The 18,947-nt window shown below is 34.9% G+C and overlaps 2 protein-coding genes across 2 annotated transcripts; both read left to right on the top strand.

Moving 5' to 3' along the window:
• Positions 1-852: 852 nt before the first annotated feature.
• LOC131052434 (ATP-dependent DNA helicase PIF1) lies at positions 853-3,420 on the top strand. The gene is made up of 2 exons (XM_057987105.2): positions 853-1,272; positions 1,529-3,420. Exons 1-2 carry the CDS (start codon positions 1,098-1,100, stop codon positions 2,989-2,991), a joined length of 1,638 nt encoding a protein of 545 aa, XP_057843088.2. The 5' UTR covers positions 853-1,097; the 3' UTR covers positions 2,992-3,420.
• A 12,831-nt stretch (positions 3,421-16,251) lies between these two features.
• LOC131052425 (ATP-dependent DNA helicase PIF1) lies at positions 16,252-18,709 on the top strand. The gene is made up of 2 exons (XM_057987093.2): positions 16,252-16,783; positions 17,021-18,709. The coding sequence occupies exon 2, from the start codon at positions 17,097-17,099 to the stop codon at positions 17,649-17,651; it is 555 nt and encodes a 184-aa protein (XP_057843076.2). The 5' UTR covers positions 16,252-16,783; positions 17,021-17,096; the 3' UTR covers positions 17,652-18,709.
• The last annotated feature ends 238 nt before the right edge of the window (positions 18,710-18,947 follow it).

The raw sequence follows: 18,947 nt of genomic DNA, 5'->3' as shown, positions 1-18,947 counted from the left end.
GATCTACTAAATCTAGTTTAGTTGGGTTTCTATTTATGACATTCACCATAAATATGCAACAGATATATGGCGAGTTCCTAATATCTCCTTGTAATCAATTTGATTTAAATTGGGGTACAAATAATTATATATAACAACTAAAAAAGAGAAGATCCTTCATTAATCTTCGAAGACGAAAGGATGTATGTTCTGAAAAATTATAAAATATATATCTTTTTAAATAAATTAATAAAATTATATAAAAAATAAATTAATATATAAATTAAAGATTGTTTAATAAGAACCTGAACTACAAATACAATAGAATACGAACCTCACTTTCAAATATTTAAATTTGTATACAATCACTATTCATTTTATCCATAATTAACTGATATAAATATATTTATATTAATTAAATTACTAATTTTTCTTACCTGCTTTACTTTCCTCCTTGCTTAGGAGGAAAGTTTTCTGTGATCAATTTTGTTTTTGGAAAGTTTCCTGTAGTTTCAACTTTCAATTGATGCACAATCGAAAAGAAGACGACATTAACTAAAGAAGCCGACAATAACTAAAGAACCAATAGTCACGGAGTCTGTTGTTTATGGGAAAGCTTTTTCTAGAGCGTTCTGCAATCATATCGTGTAGGAGATCTTAGGCAAGGAATCTCTTCGCTTTTTGTGTTGTGCATGGCATTTTGATTGTGACAAAAACTTAACTTTCAAGTTTTCATCCATGAACATGTTTCAGACTTAGAGAACTAGTCTGAGCAGGGCCTAAATTGTGGACGTCAATCTTTACCTTTTCTCTAGCACCTAAATTGAAATCTCAAAAGCAAGATGCTTTGCCTCTGTAAACTTCGTCCAAAAGTTTCCTCTGCAATTTCATTAACCTTACTTTTCTTTTCGGAACATCACATCTGTCAAAAGGAAAAGAAGGAAAGAACCGTAAGTGGGTCTGCTCTTACTTTATAGTTTATACAAACAGAATCAAGACTTGAGGAAAATCCTGAATGACTGATTTGTTTCATCAAACTGCTTTAATAGCAATGAGAAAATGTCTTGAGTTGGACTCTGAGCTTTGCTTCATCAAAGAGCTTTGAAAGTAATGAAAAAATGTCTCCGTTCAATCAAAACAATACCAGCACCCCTCCTTCTCCTAGACATAACAGAACAGGACAGCTGTATGGCAACACCCGGAGGCCCCAGAGAAGGCTCTTCCAGGACAATTTAGAAGGCATTAATGGCACCCAGCTTACCCATCCCTATGTTAGGGATGGCCAGCAGTTTGGTAAAATTCAATTAACTCGGGCTGTTGGAATATTTAGTTATTCCTTCCGTTTACGTAGTTTTATGTTTTTAGTTTTTCAGTTTATTTAGCATGACTACGAAATAAAAATAATGCAAGTTTTTCAAAATTTGAATGTATCTACAATGTCTATATAAGAAAGCAATTATAATTCATTTATTATCAATTAGTCTGATTCTAGTAATCTTTTGAACCAATAAGATAATTTATTTGCGTTGCAATTCTGTTTTTCTTTCAGGAGCACCCTACAATGGGGATGTCAATGGAGGAAATTGGGTACCTGAAAGCATGGAAATTGAAGGATCGGATGAAGCATGTGAGATTGATGATGATGATGATACCCATTTTGATAAAAGGGCATACAAGCCTGGTACAATTTCTGAAGACCAGTGGAGGGTATTGAAAGCCATCTCTCAGGGGAAGTTTGTGTTTGTGACTGGATGTGCAGGCACTGGCAAGAGTTACTTGCTTAAGTATGCAGTAAGTGTACTTGTTGAATTGCATGGTCCTTCATCTGTTTTTGTGACTGCATCAAGTGGGATTGCTGCTTGTGAACTAAAGGGTAGAACGTTGCATTCTTTTGCTGGGATCAAGTTAGGGCTGGAACCTGCAACAAATTTGGCATTCAGTGTTAGAAACAATCGAGAGGCCTTGAAAAGGTGGATGTCTGCAAAGGCCTTAATAATTGACGAGATAAGTATGATAGATGGCGAGCTTTTGGACAAAATAGAATATGTAGCCAGGCAAATAAGAAGAACCAATCAAGTATTTGGTGGGTTGCAGCTGGTTGTCAGTGGGGACTTCTTTCAACTCCCACCGGTGAAGCCTACTGACCTTAGCAGACAGTTTGCTGTCGAGGCACACTGCTGGAAGAAGTGCTTTAATAAACAAGTAGAGTTGAGACAAGTCTTTAGGCAAGCGGATTGTGAGTTTGTAAGCATGCTGAAAGAAGTTCGAAGGGCTAATTGCAGTGCTAGGACCATTTCAAGGCTAAATAGTTGCATAAGACCGCCTATTTGGGCTGATAACAATGGTATAGCCCCAACAAGACTCTTTCCGATAAAAAAGGGGGCACAAATTTGTAATGATAGAGAGTTGATGGCCTTGAACAATGAAATCATTCCTTTTAGAGCAAGGAATGAAGGACTTGGGAAGCTGCTGCTAAATGGTGGATTGGCCCCTGAAGAATTGTATCTTTGTGAAGGTGCCCAAGTGATGCTGATATGGAATATAGATTTTGAGGTAGGACTTGTGAATGGTGCAAGGGGAGTAGTTGTAGGATTCACTTACGGTGAGATGGAGGATCGATGGGATATTAGTCCAAAAGGTCTTTGGCCAGTGGTGCGATTTCATTGCCTCAGGGAAAATATTGTTGTAAAACCAGTGGTATGGGAGGTGTTTGAGAATGGTGGTGTGGTGGCTAGTAGGATGCAAGTCCCTCTTATCCTGGCGTGGGCAGTAAGTGTGCATAAATGCCAGGGAATGACATTGGATAGAGTTGAAACTGATCTATCCAGGGCATTTGAATTTGGCATGGTTTATGTGGCCCTTTCTCGCATAAAAAGCCTTGAAGGACTTCGACTAACTGGCTTTGATCCACAGAAAATCAAAGCACATCCTAAGGTGTTTGACTTCTATGAAAGCTTTACAGTGCAGGAGATCAACCATAGTGATAATATAGCTGCCAGAGGTTTGGCATAGTGGGAAGAGAAGGATATTATATCTTAGTCATGGATTGTTTCTGAATTTAACTGTGTCAGATTAATGTAATGTCAATGTTTCAGGTCACACTCTGTGAGTCATCATCAGAGTCACATTCAACTCCTCTATCTTTCTACATAATAGAGATAGATCATAGAGTGTGACCCAAAACATTGACTAAACAAATCTAACACAATTAAATCTAGAAATTCATGACAATCATTAATGTCTTTGGAGAGTCATTCCCTTCCGCAAATAGTGATGCTAACAATTGAAAGTAGAATTTGGATTAGCATGTGGCTTAAACATTGCTGTAAACCAAAAGGTTTACAAAGAGAAAAAGCAATTGTAAAGAAGGAAAAGCTCTTGTATAGTTTTAAATCTACAATTGAGTTGTTCTAATCGATGATGGTAATCTTTTGTCTCTCAGCTATATGTGAAAAACCTTTGATTTCTCTTCTTTGAATAATATATTAGGCAATCTACTCTTTTGGGCCTAAATTTCCTTCATAAACAGTGCAGGAAATCATGTGTTGTTTTTCTATACACCTAGATTCTTTCATTGTCCTTTGCAGGGATCTCATAATAGCTTGACTGGAACCTGGAAAACTCATAGAATCTACATTGCAGTGTGGCTACTTCATTGGTTTGGTGAACATTAAATATCAAGAATTAAATAAACTCTACCCATGCATTGGGTCTTGGTTCATAGGAGTTGGAATCTTAAGGTTTGTGCTAGTATCGCTGTCAACCTTGATTGGATTATGGTGAAATCTAATTTTGACATTTATGTGATGATTTTGACATCTAACAGGTAAAAATAGAATCAAACCTGAGTATCAGAAGCTCAGATGCAACCATTGGAATCAATTTTAAAAATGAAGTTATATTTGATATATTTCCTTACAGCTGCAATTTTTAAGATAATTAAGGTTTACATTTTGCGTCCTGTAGTGCGTAGAGGGATGTTTAACAGGCAAAGACATCTGCCTTATTTCCAGACAAATGTTACTGCTTCTGTAGATAGTAAAAACTTTTTTTATCTTTTTGGAAATTTTGGAGTCATTGGAAGCATGGTTGAGCTTGCTAGTAATTGTTATTTGTTATTCTCACTACACTCATGAGTTATGGTTGGACATTAGCGATTACTTCCACTTGTTTCTTATTTGTTAGTGAAGTTTAGGGTTTTCATTATCTATCTATTGTATTATTTTGGAAGAAGTCTATAAAATTATGTGAAAGAAATAAAGGAAATCAAAAGGATAAATTACTCGTCACTTGAATATTACTTCGATTTGTTAGATGTTAAATGGTTGTGGGTTCAAATTTGGATATTGTTTAAATTTATGTCTCTATATCAAAATAAGTTATTTCTAGTAAGCATGGAATATAGTCAATAAGGATTAAGGTCATAGAAGAGGTTGGAAAAATCTAATCATTTTTAACTAGTTTCTTGCTTTGAGATGGTAGATTGTTTGAGAAACACAACCTTTTGTATACCTTTATGGAGTAATGGTGGGGGGAGGAGACAAGGGTCAAGGAATGAGGGCTTGATAGTTTTATGGTTTGTCAGTTGTCGAGTATGTCCCAATCCACAAAGGTTGGAGCATTGCTATGAATAATTGAGAATGTCTCAATTCATAGCTAAAGTATTGGATAGTGTATTTATGAAAACTTGAGTGTCAATCCATAGGCATTCTTGGGTAGCTAGGATATTTGCTTAGACATGAACAGTTTGGGATGTTCTAAGGAGATTTGGTCGTTAGATAGGGCATTTGCCTAGACATAACTAGTTTAAGCTGTTCTAAGTATATTTGATGGTCAATTAGGACATTTTTGTAGACATAAGTAGTTTGGGTTGTCTTGGACGAACAAGAAGATTTGAGAAGACACTTCCACATAGTTTTTCAAATGAGTTAATATAATTAGTTTATTAAAGCTAAGTTTTGTAGGCCACAATTTTTTACATTTGATTGTGTTTGTGTAATTTTGTGCTATCTTGCCTTTTATAGCCCGTATACGGTAATATAAGCAGGTTTTCCGTTTGTTAAAAAATGTCTAAATTTGCCCTAAATTGCTCCGTGTTAAAGTTTGCACAAAGATTAAAAAATATTCTAAAGTGTGTAGTGTGTTTGGGCCTTTCCCTTTTTAATTCTTTGAAATTTGTCGAAGTTTTGAAAGTTGTCCATCCTATCCATGTCCACTTTCTCCTTTGTCCTTGTCAAGTTATCAGGCTTCATCCTCCTAGCACATCTTTCCATCTAATACTAACAATCTAGTTCTTAGCCTTGTAAAATTTGTCCAAGTGTGTGATGCGTGTGTTTTGCTTCATCAAACAGCTTTGAAAGTAATGTAAAAATGTCTTAGCTCAATCATACCAATACAGATTCAAGTTGGTTTACCAGTGATGGAGAATCCAGCACCCCTCCTTCCCATAGATATAACAGAACAGGACAACTGCATTGCAATACATGGAGGCCCCAGATAAGGCTCTGCCTTAGAACGTAATGGCTTCCAACTGACCCATCCCTATGTTAGGGATGGAACCCATTAGGGATGGAACCCAATGTAAAAGACGGCAGTTTGGGGATATTTTTAATTACGTGGGACGCCTCCATTTGAGATGGCACTGTATCAAAAATTGGGAGTAATAGCAATGCAGGAACTTGGGTGCCTAAAAGCATGAAAATTGAAGTAGCAAGTGAAATTGATGATGATGATGATGATGAAATCTATATTGATAAAAGGGCATATAAGCCTAATACAATTTCTGATGAACAGATGAGGGTACTGAAAGCCATCTCTCAGGGTAAGTCTGTGTGTGTGACCGGATGTGCGGGCACTGGCAAGAGTTACTTGCTTTAGTTTGTAGTAATTGTACTTGTTGAATTGCATGGTCCTTCCTCTGTTTTGTGTCTGCATCAAGTGGGATTGCTGCTTGTGAACATAAGGGTAGGACATTGCATTCATTTGCTTGGGTCAACTTAAGGCTGGAACCTGAAAGAAATTTGGCATGCAGTTGTAGAAACATTCCAGAGGTCTTGAGAAGGTAGATGTCTGCAAAGGCCTTAGTAAGTGCGCATAAATGCGAAGGTATGACATTGGATAGAGTTGAAATTGATTTATCCAGGGCATTTGAACATGGCATGGTTTATGTGGCCCTTTCTCGCATAAAAAGCCTTGAAGGACTTCGACTAACTGGTTTTGATCCACAGAAAATTATAGCACATCCTAAGGTGTTTTATTTCTATGAAAGCTTTACAGAGTAGGAGGTCAACTATAGTGATAAATTAGTTGCGAGAGGATTGGCAATAGTGTGAAGAGAAGGATCTCATATCCTTTCAAGACCCATTCCCTTCCCCAAAATGCTAATAAGTGGAATTTGGATCAGCATATGCCTGGAACATTGATGCAGGTTAACTCTGCAATATATTCTGTCTCTCACCTGTATGTCATAAACCTTTGATTTCTCATCTTTGAATAATATCATGGACAATCCACTCCTTTGGGTCTAAATTTCTTTCATCAACAATGCAGGCAATCATGTCTAGTTTTGTGATACACCTAGATTCTTTCATTGTACTTTGCAGAGATCTCAGAATAATTTGACTGGAGCATGGAAAAATCATAGAATCTACATTGCAGTGTGGCTGTCTCATTGCTTTGGTGAACATTAAATATCAGGAATTAAATAAACTTTAGCTATGCAATGGGTCTTGGTTCAGTGGAGTTGCAATCTTAAGGTTTGTGCAAAGTATCAATGTCAACCTTGATTGGATTATCGTGAAATCTAATTTTGACATTTATGTGATATCATGTAACAGGTAAGAATAGAAACAAACCTGAATATTAGAAGCGCAGATGCAAGCATTGGAATCGATCTTAAAAGTGAAGTTATGTTTGATATTTGTGCTTACAGCTAAAACTTTTAGAAAATTCAGGGTTTACAGTTTGAAACAAATTAGTTTAGTGATTTAGTGTTAATTTTAATTTGTAATTATTGTTAGCAGTAATAAATTAATTATTTCTATGCCCTGTCGGCACAGACCAACAATCCATGCCGTCACCGGCCCAAATCTAAGATTACCCACCTCCTCTTCTGCACCACCAGCGGTGTCGACATGCCAGCGTGAGTAGAAGTATACAATGACTGACTGGTTGGGCTCTGCTGCGTAAAATACTGGTCTGGTCTCCTATCGAGAATCCTTCTGTACCTGCATCGAGATTCCACAATGAAGGCAGGCTGCCGGATTGTTACTGAATGCCACAAAGAATTCTGTGAAGAAGTTGCCGAAGGAGACATCAGCTCAGAAGAAACCCGCCATCTAGAGAAGTCAGCGAATTGTGGAATCGCCCAAAAATCTGAAGGATGATCGCTGAAGATAAAGAAGCCGCCAAAATCAAGGCGCAGAGGTCAAAGAAAAAGCATATTGCTGCAATCATTGGTGAAAGTTGAAAAGCATATTGCAGCAGCCATTGGTGCAAGTTGTGGGCAAAGAGGAAGCCAATCGTTGGAGAAGAAGATCTGATAAGTAGGAGATATTTTTAAAATTATAATTCTTAATTTTTGAGTTAAATTTTATGACTTAAGTTTCATGTAGTGGTTTATAAAAATCCATTTCTTATGAGAATGAATGGTTGGTTTAGCACTCATTGCATTTAGGTGATGTTCACAGATGTGAATCATTGGGTCTTTCACCCATCTCAATACTATTCCAATTCAAGCACACTTAACCACGAAGTTTCCTCTAGGGTTAAACCTACATAGCTTGCAATCTCATTTGCAAAACTTTCAGCAAGTGTTGTGTCTTATGACCATTCGTTATAGACCCCCTTAAGCTCATCAATTGATAAGCTATGATTTGTAAGATCTGCTCAGCTACATTATTTGAGTCTTGTGACCTTGTATACGTTGTGTAAGCTATGATTTGTGATTCAATAATTTGATATTCAATGGCTGCTATAGAATGCATAGGTACTTGCAGCCAAAGGAAAATCTAGTGACAACAATTGGCTGATTTTTTTGGGCTCGCGTATGTGTTTTAAATGTGGTATATAGGCTCATTCTATGAATTAATCATGTGAGTGTCTAGGGTTATAGATATTAGTTGTAGAGTTATGATTGTTCCAAGTCTGAGCGTTTGGTTCCGAGGTGATAAAATAAGTTAAAGTTTGTTGTCTAAAGATAAAGCCAAATATTTAATGAAGGGTCATAGTTGAAGAGCATCATTGGGAGTTCAATGATATCCCTTGAGAGGTTGTTGTTTTGATTGAAGTTGATACTTATTGGGTAGTTGTTGAAAAGAGACTAATCCAAAATAATGTATTGCAAGTCATGACGATTGTGGGAATTTGCAAAAGAAAAGTTTTATGTTGTTTGTGAAGCAGCCAAATAGTTTTTTCATTATAAATAGGCATAGGTATTTTTGAGTAAAGGTTTGAGTACTAGTCACCTTTGTTTAAAGGAAAAATTGGAAGTATGTTGAAATGCTTCAAATGTTTGAGTGTTGAAGTCACCTTTGTTGAAAGGAAAAACCAAATTTCTCAAGCACCTTTTGTAAATGAAAAGTCGAATATGTAACAAAAGTTATCATTAGGTCCTTAGATTCACTTGTTTTATCTTTTCTATATGAGGAACTTGTAGTTAATATTATAAAAAAAGATTAGCTTTTTAGTCTACGATCGAAATTGAAAATTTTGTGATCTTGGAGATATCCAATGAGAGAAGTGATTATTCTAAATTGTAAAACAAATTTCACATGTAAGTGGAACACTTTGTATGACATATTTTCTATTCAGGCTAAAGCTAAAACTAAAAATACTTTGTCTTTAATCTATACAATTGTCTCCTTGAATGCATGTTCTTTCCTTTTAAATAAACATATCAAGAGTTTTTGAGTTTATCTATATATATTTTCTATATGATGTATCTTATTTGTTGCTTCTGTTCAAGTAATGGATTAAATATGTTTTTGAGTACGATGTGGAGGGATTTGTGTTGTATTGAGGGGTTTCTAAGTAGAGTTGCAAATAATACCCTTTCTTGGATGTGTCATTCTAAGGTGGTGATAAGTTCAATCCTTTGTATATGAGGTTTGGGTGTCAGAAAGAGATACTTGCATGTGATAATTTGACTCTATAGCCCTGGTTAGGCATCAATATGAGATTATGCTTGATCCAATTTCTAGGTTCTAAAACTCCAAAATAATAGAATCATTTTAATCTTTTTATGTGTTCACTTTTTTTCACATTTTCAAGGTGTTGTAATGAAGATTTATTAAAGATCTAGCTAATCTAGTAATAATCACATACATTTTAGTAAAAGTTGTGAGAACATTTATGCTTTAATGAATATCTCAACATATAAGGGTTACCCCCCTAAGTTTAGTAAAATCTAAAGTGCAGAGGAGAACAAGATTTATCTCTTGTTTATTGGCCATTGATATGAAAGTCTCGATCTTTAAAGATGACTACTTTATGAATGCAATGAAGAAATCAGTTGGAAACACCAATAAAAGGTAGGGAGGTGTTTCTTTATTGTAAACATTTAAATTTGAAACATGGATTATGTGGGAAGAGAAATTAGTAAAGGAACTAAGGAATCCTAAATCTTTAAGTTAAAACATATTCATAAAAATAAGTAGACCCCCTTTACATGACTAATTTAATTTATTGATCCTAAGCTACATACTACAATGACTCACCAATGATGATAGTGGGTACATACTCTTATATTTCAAGCTAGCACCAGTTGTTTACCATTTCTACTACTCATGAGGTGTGACAAATAATTTTTACCAGTTGGGTATTTGATTGTAAGGCCTTTGTAATGATTAGATTAACATGTTCTTCACACTCAATCATTATTAAAACATGTAGGTCAATCATAGAGGATACCAAACTTGAAAATCATATATCATAAAATTAGGATTCTCTTTTTCTAGTTATAGGATACCAAACTTGAAAATCATATATCATAAAATTAGGAGTCTCTTTTTCTAGTTATAGATCTAAGTGTGGACAATTCTACCATAGGAAAGATAAGGTAGAGGAGATAACTTGCCTTTAAAGTATTCTTTCATTTAGTAATGGTGTTTAACCTCGACAATAATATATTTTCATAATCACAACTATACTGAGTTGAAGACACCATAGGTATACATGACTTCTTAGGAATTTCATAGTGTTGTTGTTACATTGGTCTAATGGTCTTATATTATATGATTGTTGTTTCTTTAGTTCCATAAATATTACTTCTATGATGCTAAAATTTGAATGTCATCATATAAAAAATAAAATAATAATAATAATAATAATAATAATAATAATAATAATAACAATAATAATTTTGTAGTATTTTGGATCATTGTGAGGTTGTTGTTGTTATAGCTTTCTCTTTTTTCCATCTATTTACTTATCTATTTATTATGTTGAAAGCACATCTTATTTGAAAGAGGTGAGCTAGCTCAACAGATCAAAGGTTGAAATTGTGTCCACAATGCTACAAGACAATTGAAGCTATCCCAATTGCTCATTTAGAAAGTGTGACGTATTTAAAAAAATTTCCCACCTAAGATTTCGCTTACATAGAAAATTAAGAGGCCCACCACCCAAAATACTCCATATCATTATTAATAACTATCTTAAAATTGATTATTATTTACTGCTACACATAAATGTAGCTATTTGTTTATTTTTCTTTTTTCTTTTATATAATTTTTAATTGCTCTCAATAGTTTGCTAAAGCACTAGATCCATGTCATGTGTACCATCAAACTTTTTCTTTTTAACACTAGCTGCATTTTTTTTGTTTCTAGCATGCTTGCAATGGATGTGTTATTTCCATGCAATTGTTTATTTACTATAGAATTTGTAGTCCAAGATTTATTTATTTTACAAATAGTCATTAGACCAAATCACATCTTTAATTTTGTTTCTCTTTCATGTCAACAAATATTATAATATAAGTACATATTGAAATTTCTTTGTTATTTAATTTTATTTGTATAATATAATTCTATTTATTATATTTCATGTATTATAAATTATTAAATATAATTATAATTTAATTTATTTTTTATATGATGTAATTAATTTATATATTTTTAATATGAGATAATGCAATTATATATTTAAACATAGTTTTTATTTAATTTTTTTATATATATAATAATATTGTAATTATATTTATATTTTATCCTTTTAAAATTGATATAAGAAAATTTAATAATTTAAATTAAAAACATAAAATTAAATTATTTTAGCTTTAGTCATTAAGGAAGAGGTTAGAATTAAAATATTAAGGAAACGTCATTTGTTTTAGAGTGTCAAAATAATACTCAGAATATTCTCAGACTGTATTCTTTTGCAAATAATTTGTATCCATTTCTATAAGATACCCTCCTAATGTCAGTTTATCCAATGGAAGGGTTGGGGTCAGCGAAAGGAAGGAAAAAAAGCAATAACTATTTGGATGTGTAAAAGTGTCAAAAGATCAACAAATAATGATTTCTGTGACTTTAATTTTTCCCCTTTTTTTTTCTATCAAATGAATAATTTTTATGTAGCTAGAAAGTAGAGCATATAAAGAGGAAGGAAAAGATAGAAAGCCTAAGGGAGGAAGAGAGATAGAAAGTGGAAAAGAGAAAGAAAAGAAATCTCTCTCTCTCTCTCTCTCTCTCTCTCTCTCTCTCTATATATATATATATATATATATATAGATATATATATTGCTTCCTATATTTTATTTCAATGATATCTCTCTTTAGACACTAAAAAATGGTCAACGCTTGAGTGTCATACTTTAACATGTTTGTGTTACCTACTTTTAGGTTTTCATATTTTACTAACAACCCCTCTATGTTGCACATTCTGTCTTTATCATTTGCTAACATCATGTCATTCTTCCTATTCAATCATATTCAATCATTTCAGTTTGGATCTTATCAATGTCAATCTCAATTGTCATTTCATGGTCATGGTTAGATATCAATGTCACATAATCATCATTTTAACCCTAATCAATTTTTATTAGCATCCACCAATTGATTCCAATCAATTCTCAATGTCATGTCATCAATCACTATCAATCAATTTTCCATTAATCATTTATCTTCATCAATTGTCCTTGTCATTTCAATCATTATGATCGATCTTGAGCATTGATTTCAATCAATTTTAGTTAGTTTGTCAATCATTATATCAATCAATCAATTCAACTATTAAATCCTTATCCTATCATGTTAATCATTTCATGACATCATCTTGACTTATGTCTCTCTCAAGGGTTAAATAATTCTTTAATCATTAGTCCTTTAACTAAGATTTTTCTTAGGATAAATAAATTTATTCATGTACCCTATGTCTTGTGTCCCAAATAAATTATCTATTTAAGTGGCTACTTGTTTTTTTGTGAGAGAAATTATTAATTTCTCCCACCTTTCTCTCTCCTGATATTCCTCCCCACTTTTCTCTCCCTTGATTTTCTCCTTATTTGTCATCCCTAATTTCATGCTTTCCATTTCCTATGGTTTCTCCCACCTTTTTCTCCACTAACTTTTCTTCACTAATTCCTCAAATCATGAAGCTATTTTTGCTCAAAATTGTCATAATTCAATAAGCTACAATTGACGACAATTTGTCATAAATCATGAAGCATAAATATCTCTTCAATTTGTCATATTTTGTCATAGCAATTTGTCATAGATTATGTCATTCAATTTTCCATTTTTGAATCAATTTTCCTTTTTCAATTTCATTGATTCTCTCATGCCATTTTTATGGTAAATTTTCTATAAATTGAGCTCCTTTATCAATGATTTTCATCCACATTTTGAATAACTATATGCTATCAAATTAACTTCAAATATTTTAATCTTCTTGCCCTTGCTTTCGACACATTTGTAATTTGGAGTTTGAGAGCCACATACCATTTGATTCGAGGAGCAAGAAGGACAATGGAGGGGATCGTTTTGATCATATGAAGGATGGTTTGTATTTACTTATCTTATTTCCTTTTTTACATTTTATTTTTGTACCTTCATTGATGTGGGATTTATGGATTTTCTCCTCTCTCTCTCTCTCTCTCTCTCTCTCTCTCTCTCTCTCTCTCTCTCTCTCTCTCTCTCTCTTGCTCTCTCTCTCTCTCTCTCTCTCTCTCTCTCTCTCTCTCTCTCTCTCTCTCTCTCTCTCTCTCTCTCTCTCTCTCTCTCTCTTGCTCTCTCTCTCTCTCTCTCTCTCTCTCTCTCTCTCTCTCTCTCTCTCTCTCTCTCTCTCTCTCTCTCTCGCTATATATATATATATAGGTTTGCATTTACTTATCTTATTTCCTTGTTTATGGTTTTATTTTGTACCTTCATTGATGTGGCATTTGTGGATTTTATTCTCTCTCTCTCTCTCTCTCTCTCACACACACACACACACACACACTCATATACATGCAAACTCATTTCTGCTTGCCTATCTCTATATCTTTCTCCCTCTATTTTTGTCCCTCTCTCTTTGTTACTTATCTCTATTACCTTATGTCTCTCTCTCTTGCTCCCTCTCTCTATCTCCATATCTCTCCCTCCCTCTCTATATCTCATTATCTCTACCTCTCACTTACTCACTCTCTCTCTACTTCTATTTCCCTATTTCTCTATCTCTTTTCCTATCCCTCTCCATGTCTCTATAATTTCCTCTATCTATCTCTCCTTCTACCTCTCCCTTTTTCCTATCTCTTTCGCTCTCTCCCCCCACTTTTCTCTCTTTCTCCCTTCTCTACATCTCCCTTTTCTCCCCCCCCTCTCTCTATCTATTCCCTCTCTATATCTCTCCCCACCTCTCCCTCCCTTGATTCCTCCCTATATCCTATCTATCTGTCTATCTCTACCTCTATCTCTTTATCTTCCCATATATCTTTATCTCTCCCTCCTCTCTCCATCTCTCTGTCTCCCCTATTTCTCCCTCCCTCTCTATATATCTACTTCAATTTATATATGTTTCTATTTATCTATTTTTTCTCTCTCCCTCTCCATCTTCCTCTCTATCTCCTTATTATCTCTCCTTCTACCTCTCTCCCCTTTTTATCTTAAGACATGTCTCCCTTTCTCTCTCTTTCTCTCCCACTCTATGTAGACCTCTATATCTATATCTCTTTGTCTCTGTGTCTTTACCTCTCCATGTTTCTTCTTTCATCTTTCCTTCAACCTCCATCACATTATCTCTCAATCTCTCTCTACCTCTCGCATATTAAACTTCCTATATCTATATCTTTCTATCTCACCCTCTCATTCTCTCCCTCCCTCTCATCTATATTGTGTCCTCATTCATCTCTTCCTATCCCTCTCTACTCTACCTCTCTTATCTCTCCATATCCATCCCCATCTTTATCTTCCTCTCTATCTCTAGATCTCCTTACCCCTCCCTCTATCTCCCACTCTTTCCTCTTATATCTCTCCCTCTTTCTATCCATCTCACCCCTATTGCAAAAATACCATGATCCTATCAATAATAAAGCCTAATTATCTCCTTGATTAAGAGATTCTATTTTAGTTGTGTTTGGATCCTTGTAAGTGGATGCATAGTTAGTTTGAAGCTACCACTTCTACATTAACATCTCTCTTAAACAAACAACATCATTTGCTAAATGTCCTGCAAATTGACCTTATGTAGTACACAAATGTATTAAAAAAAATAGACCAAACTATTTCCTTATTAACCTTTCATACCTCTTTGGCATACCTATTGCACACCAAGGTGCGATTGCAAGTAGTAGTCTCTATAGAAATTAATATTTAATATTTGTATAAAAATTAAATATCTTGTTAAAAGATTTTTTCATCAAACTATAATTTATTATTTTATATTCTTGTCATTTTAATTTTCTTTTATGAATCTTTAATTTTTTTATTAAAATATCTCGTATTTAAAAATTTAATTATACATTAATAAATAAGCATATTAAATAATTTTATTTTTTTTAAAAATTATAAAACTATAACTTTTGAAATGAAAACATAATACTGATAAATATATATTAATTTCTACAACTCATTTGAAATAACTGTTTAATTTTCTCAAAGCTCTATTGCTACTAATGTTTCACTTTTTAGTAAAGTGTGTATTTGCAATAATATTATGCTTCAGATTTAGGTGCAAGCCAACAAAGTTCCTCCGGATAGCTTTGCCTCGTGTGTCCAATCACCACCTTGTGGCTACCGATGCATTCAAAGTTCTTTAGCTTAGTTCTCAGACCCCACGGTCCCAGGCTACTTGCTGCCAATTTGGTGGTCGGAGTGATTTAGGTCGATGATGCTCCACCTCTCCTCCATGTGGAGGCTTTTCTCTAGGTGTGGGGTGGTTTCTGGTCGTGGCAGTAGCTGGTTGATTCCTGGTGATGATGGTGGTTCGCCAGATTTTTCTAAAGGGTTTCCTAGACTGGCGTTGGCTATTTTATCTATTTGTGATGACGAAGACAAGGAAGGCAAAGCTACTACTGACGAGGGATCTTCCTTGCCTGATGTCACTCCAGATCCTGTGCCAATGTACGTGGCAAACCAGATGATTGAGATCCCCCTTTGCTGCCTTTTGGGATTGCTCTTGTTGCTTAAGCAGCTTGTTTTTAATGGTTTTATGCTCTCTGGGCTTTGCCCATGCAACTGTTATTTTGCTCTTTAGGCTCATCCAGTATCGTTGTTATTCTGCTTTACGGGCTCTACCCACCTAACTATTTCTATGTTCTTAGTAATGGATGTGACTTTGAAGAGTGACCTCATGCCCTCCATTTTTTTTTTTTTTGTGTATATGTATACTTTTAATTAATTAATACAGGTGTATGCATACATCAAACAAATTGTTTAATCAAGAACCAAAAAACTACAAATACAATAAAATACAAACCTCACTCTGAAACATTTAAATATATATACAATCATTATTCGTTTATCCATAATTAACATATATGAATTAAATAACTATTTTCCCTCACCGCTTTACTTTCCTCCTTGCTTAGGAGGAATGTTTTGTGAGATCAATTTTGCTTTTGGAAAGTTTCGTGTAGCTTCAATTGATGCACAATTGAAAAGAAGCCGACAATAACTAAAGAACCGATAGTCATGGAGCGGAATATGGGAAAGCTTTCTCTAAAGCGTCCTGCAATAATATTCTGTAGGAGATCTCTTTGTTTTTTGTGTTGTGCATGCCATTTTGATTGTTAATAAAACTTAACTTTTAAGTTTTCATCCATGAACATGTTTCAGAGAACTAATCTGAGCAGGGCCTAAATTGTGAACGTCAATCTTTACCTTTACTCTGGCCCCTTAACCCAAGTCTCAAAAGCAAGATGCTTTGCCCCTCTAAACGTCGTCCGAAAGTTTCCTCTGCAAATTCTTTAATTTTACTTTTCTTTTCGGAACATTATATCTGTGAAAAAGAAGAAAAACAACGAAAAAAACCATTAGTGGGTCTGCTCTTACTTTATACAAACAACCACAAGACTTAAGGAAAATCCTGAATGACTGATTTAATATATCGAACTGCTTTAAAAGCAATGAGAAAATTTCTTGAGTTGGACTCTGAATTTCGCTTCAACAAACAGCTTTGAAAGTAATGAGAAAATGTCTGAGTTCAATCATGCCAATACCGAATCAAATCGGTGTGGAGAATCCAGCAATCCCTCCTCCTAGATATAACAGAACAGGACAGCTGCATGGAAACACCTGGAGGCCCCAGAGAAGGCTCTGCCTGGACGATTTAGAACGTAATGGCTCCCAACTTACCCATCCCTATGTTAGGGATGGCCGACAGTTTGGTAAAATTCAATTACCTCGGGCTGTTGGAATATTTAGTTATTTCTTCCGTTTGCATAATTTTAGGTTTTTGGTTCAAGTTTATCAAAATTTGAATGTATATATAATTTCTATATATTGAGATAATTGTAATTCATTTATTATCAGTTAGTCTGATTTTTCATCATTTGATAAAACTCATATAATCTTTTGAATTAATAAAATAATTTATTTATTTACAAATTTTGTTTTTCTTTCAGGGGTGCCCTGCAATTGGGATGGCACTGTACCAAAAATTGGGAGTAATAGGAATGGAGGAAATTGGTGCCTGAAAGCATGAAAATTGAAGGATTGGATGAAGTAGCATGTGAGATTGATGATGATGATCATACCCATTTTGATAAAAGGGCATATAAGCTTGGTACAGTTTCTGACGAGCAGTGGAGGGTACTGAAGGCCATCTCTCAGGGGAAGTCTGTGTTTGTGACCGGATGTGCAGGCACTGGCAAGAGTTACTTGCTTAAGTTTGCAGTAAGTGTACTTGTTGAATTGCATGGTCCTTCCTCTGTTTTTGTGACTGCATCAAGTGGGATTGCTGCATGTGAACTTAAGGGTAGAACGTTGCATTCTTTTGCTGGGGTCGAGTTAGGGGAGGAACCTGCAACAAAATTGGCAGACAATGTTGGAAACAGTCCAGTGGCCTTGAAAAGGTGGATGTCTGCAAAGGCCTTAATAATTGACGAGATAAGTATGATAGATGGCGAGCTTTCGGGAAAAAATAGAATATGTAGCCAGGAAAATAAGAGGAACCAATCAAGTGTTTGGTGGGTTGCAGCTGGTTGTCAGTGGGGACTTCTTTCAACTCCCACCGGTGAAACACAAGGACCGTAGCATAAAGTTTGCTTTTGAGGCACACTGCTGGAAAAAGTGCTTTGATAAACAAGTAGAGTTGAAACAAGTCTTTAGGCAAGCGGATTGTGAGTTTGCAAGCATGCTGAAAGAAGTTCGAAGGGCTAATTGCAGTGCTAGGACCATTTCAAAGCTAAATAGTTGCATAAGACCCCCTATTTGGCCTCATAACAATGGTATAGCCCCAACAAGACTCTTCCCTAGAAAGAAGGAAGCACAAAAATGTAATGATAGAGAATTGATGGCCTTGAACAATGAAATCATTCTTTTTAGAGTGAGGGATGATGGACTTGGGAAGTTGCTGCTAAATGGTGGATTGGCCCCTGGCGAACTGTATCTTTGTGAAGGTGCCCAAGTGATGCTGATAAGGAATATAGATGTTGAGGTAGGACTTGTGAACGGTGCAAGGGGATTAGTTGTAGGATTCACTTACAGAGAGATGGAGGATCGATTGGATATTAGTCCAAAAGGTCTTTGGCCAGTGGTACGATTTCATTGCCTCAGGGAAAATATGGTTGTAAAAACCAGTGGTATGGGAGGTGTTTGAGAATGGTGGTGTGGTGGCTAGTAGGATGCAAGTCCCTCTTATCCTGGCGTGGGCAGTAAGTGTGCATAAATGCCAGCGAATGACATTGGATAGAGTTGAAACTGATCTATCCAGGGCATTTGAATGTGGAATGCTTTATGTGGCCCTTTCTCGCATAAAAAGTCTTGAAGGACTTCGATTAACTGGCTTTGATCCACGGAAAATCAAAGCACATCCTAAGGTTTTTACTTTCTATGAAAGATTTACAGTGCAGGAGGTCAACCATAGTGATAATATAGCTGCCAGAAGTTTGACATAGTGGGAATAGAAGATCTTATATCTGAGTCATAAATTGTTTCCGAATTTAACTCAGATTTGTCTAGCATAGTCATGTTATATATTTTTTTTAATTCAGTATCTTTTGATGATGGATAATGAAATGTGACTCAAAACGTTGGTGTTAATCAAATCTAACACAGTTAAATTCAAAAGAAATTCATGACTATTTTATAGACTGAAAATCTCTCTAGTCATTCCCTATAGTGATGCTAATAATTGAAACTTGAATTCGGATCAGCATGTAGGTTAAACATTGTTGTAAACCAAAAAGTTTACAAGCTGGAAAAGCATTTGTATAGTGTTAAATCTACTATTGAGTTTTGGTAATCCATGATGGTAATCTTCTGTCTCTCGGCTGTATGTGAAAAACCTTTGATTTCTCATCTTTGAACAATATAATGGACTATCTACTC

This window comes from Cryptomeria japonica, chromosome 7 (assembly GCF_030272615.1).
Source record: "Cryptomeria japonica chromosome 7, Sugi_1.0, whole genome shotgun sequence".
NCBI lineage: Eukaryota > Viridiplantae > Streptophyta > Pinopsida > Cupressales > Cupressaceae > Cryptomeria > Cryptomeria japonica.
Note: the sequence above shows the minus strand (reverse complement) of the source record. Positions and strands in the feature narration are given on the sequence as shown.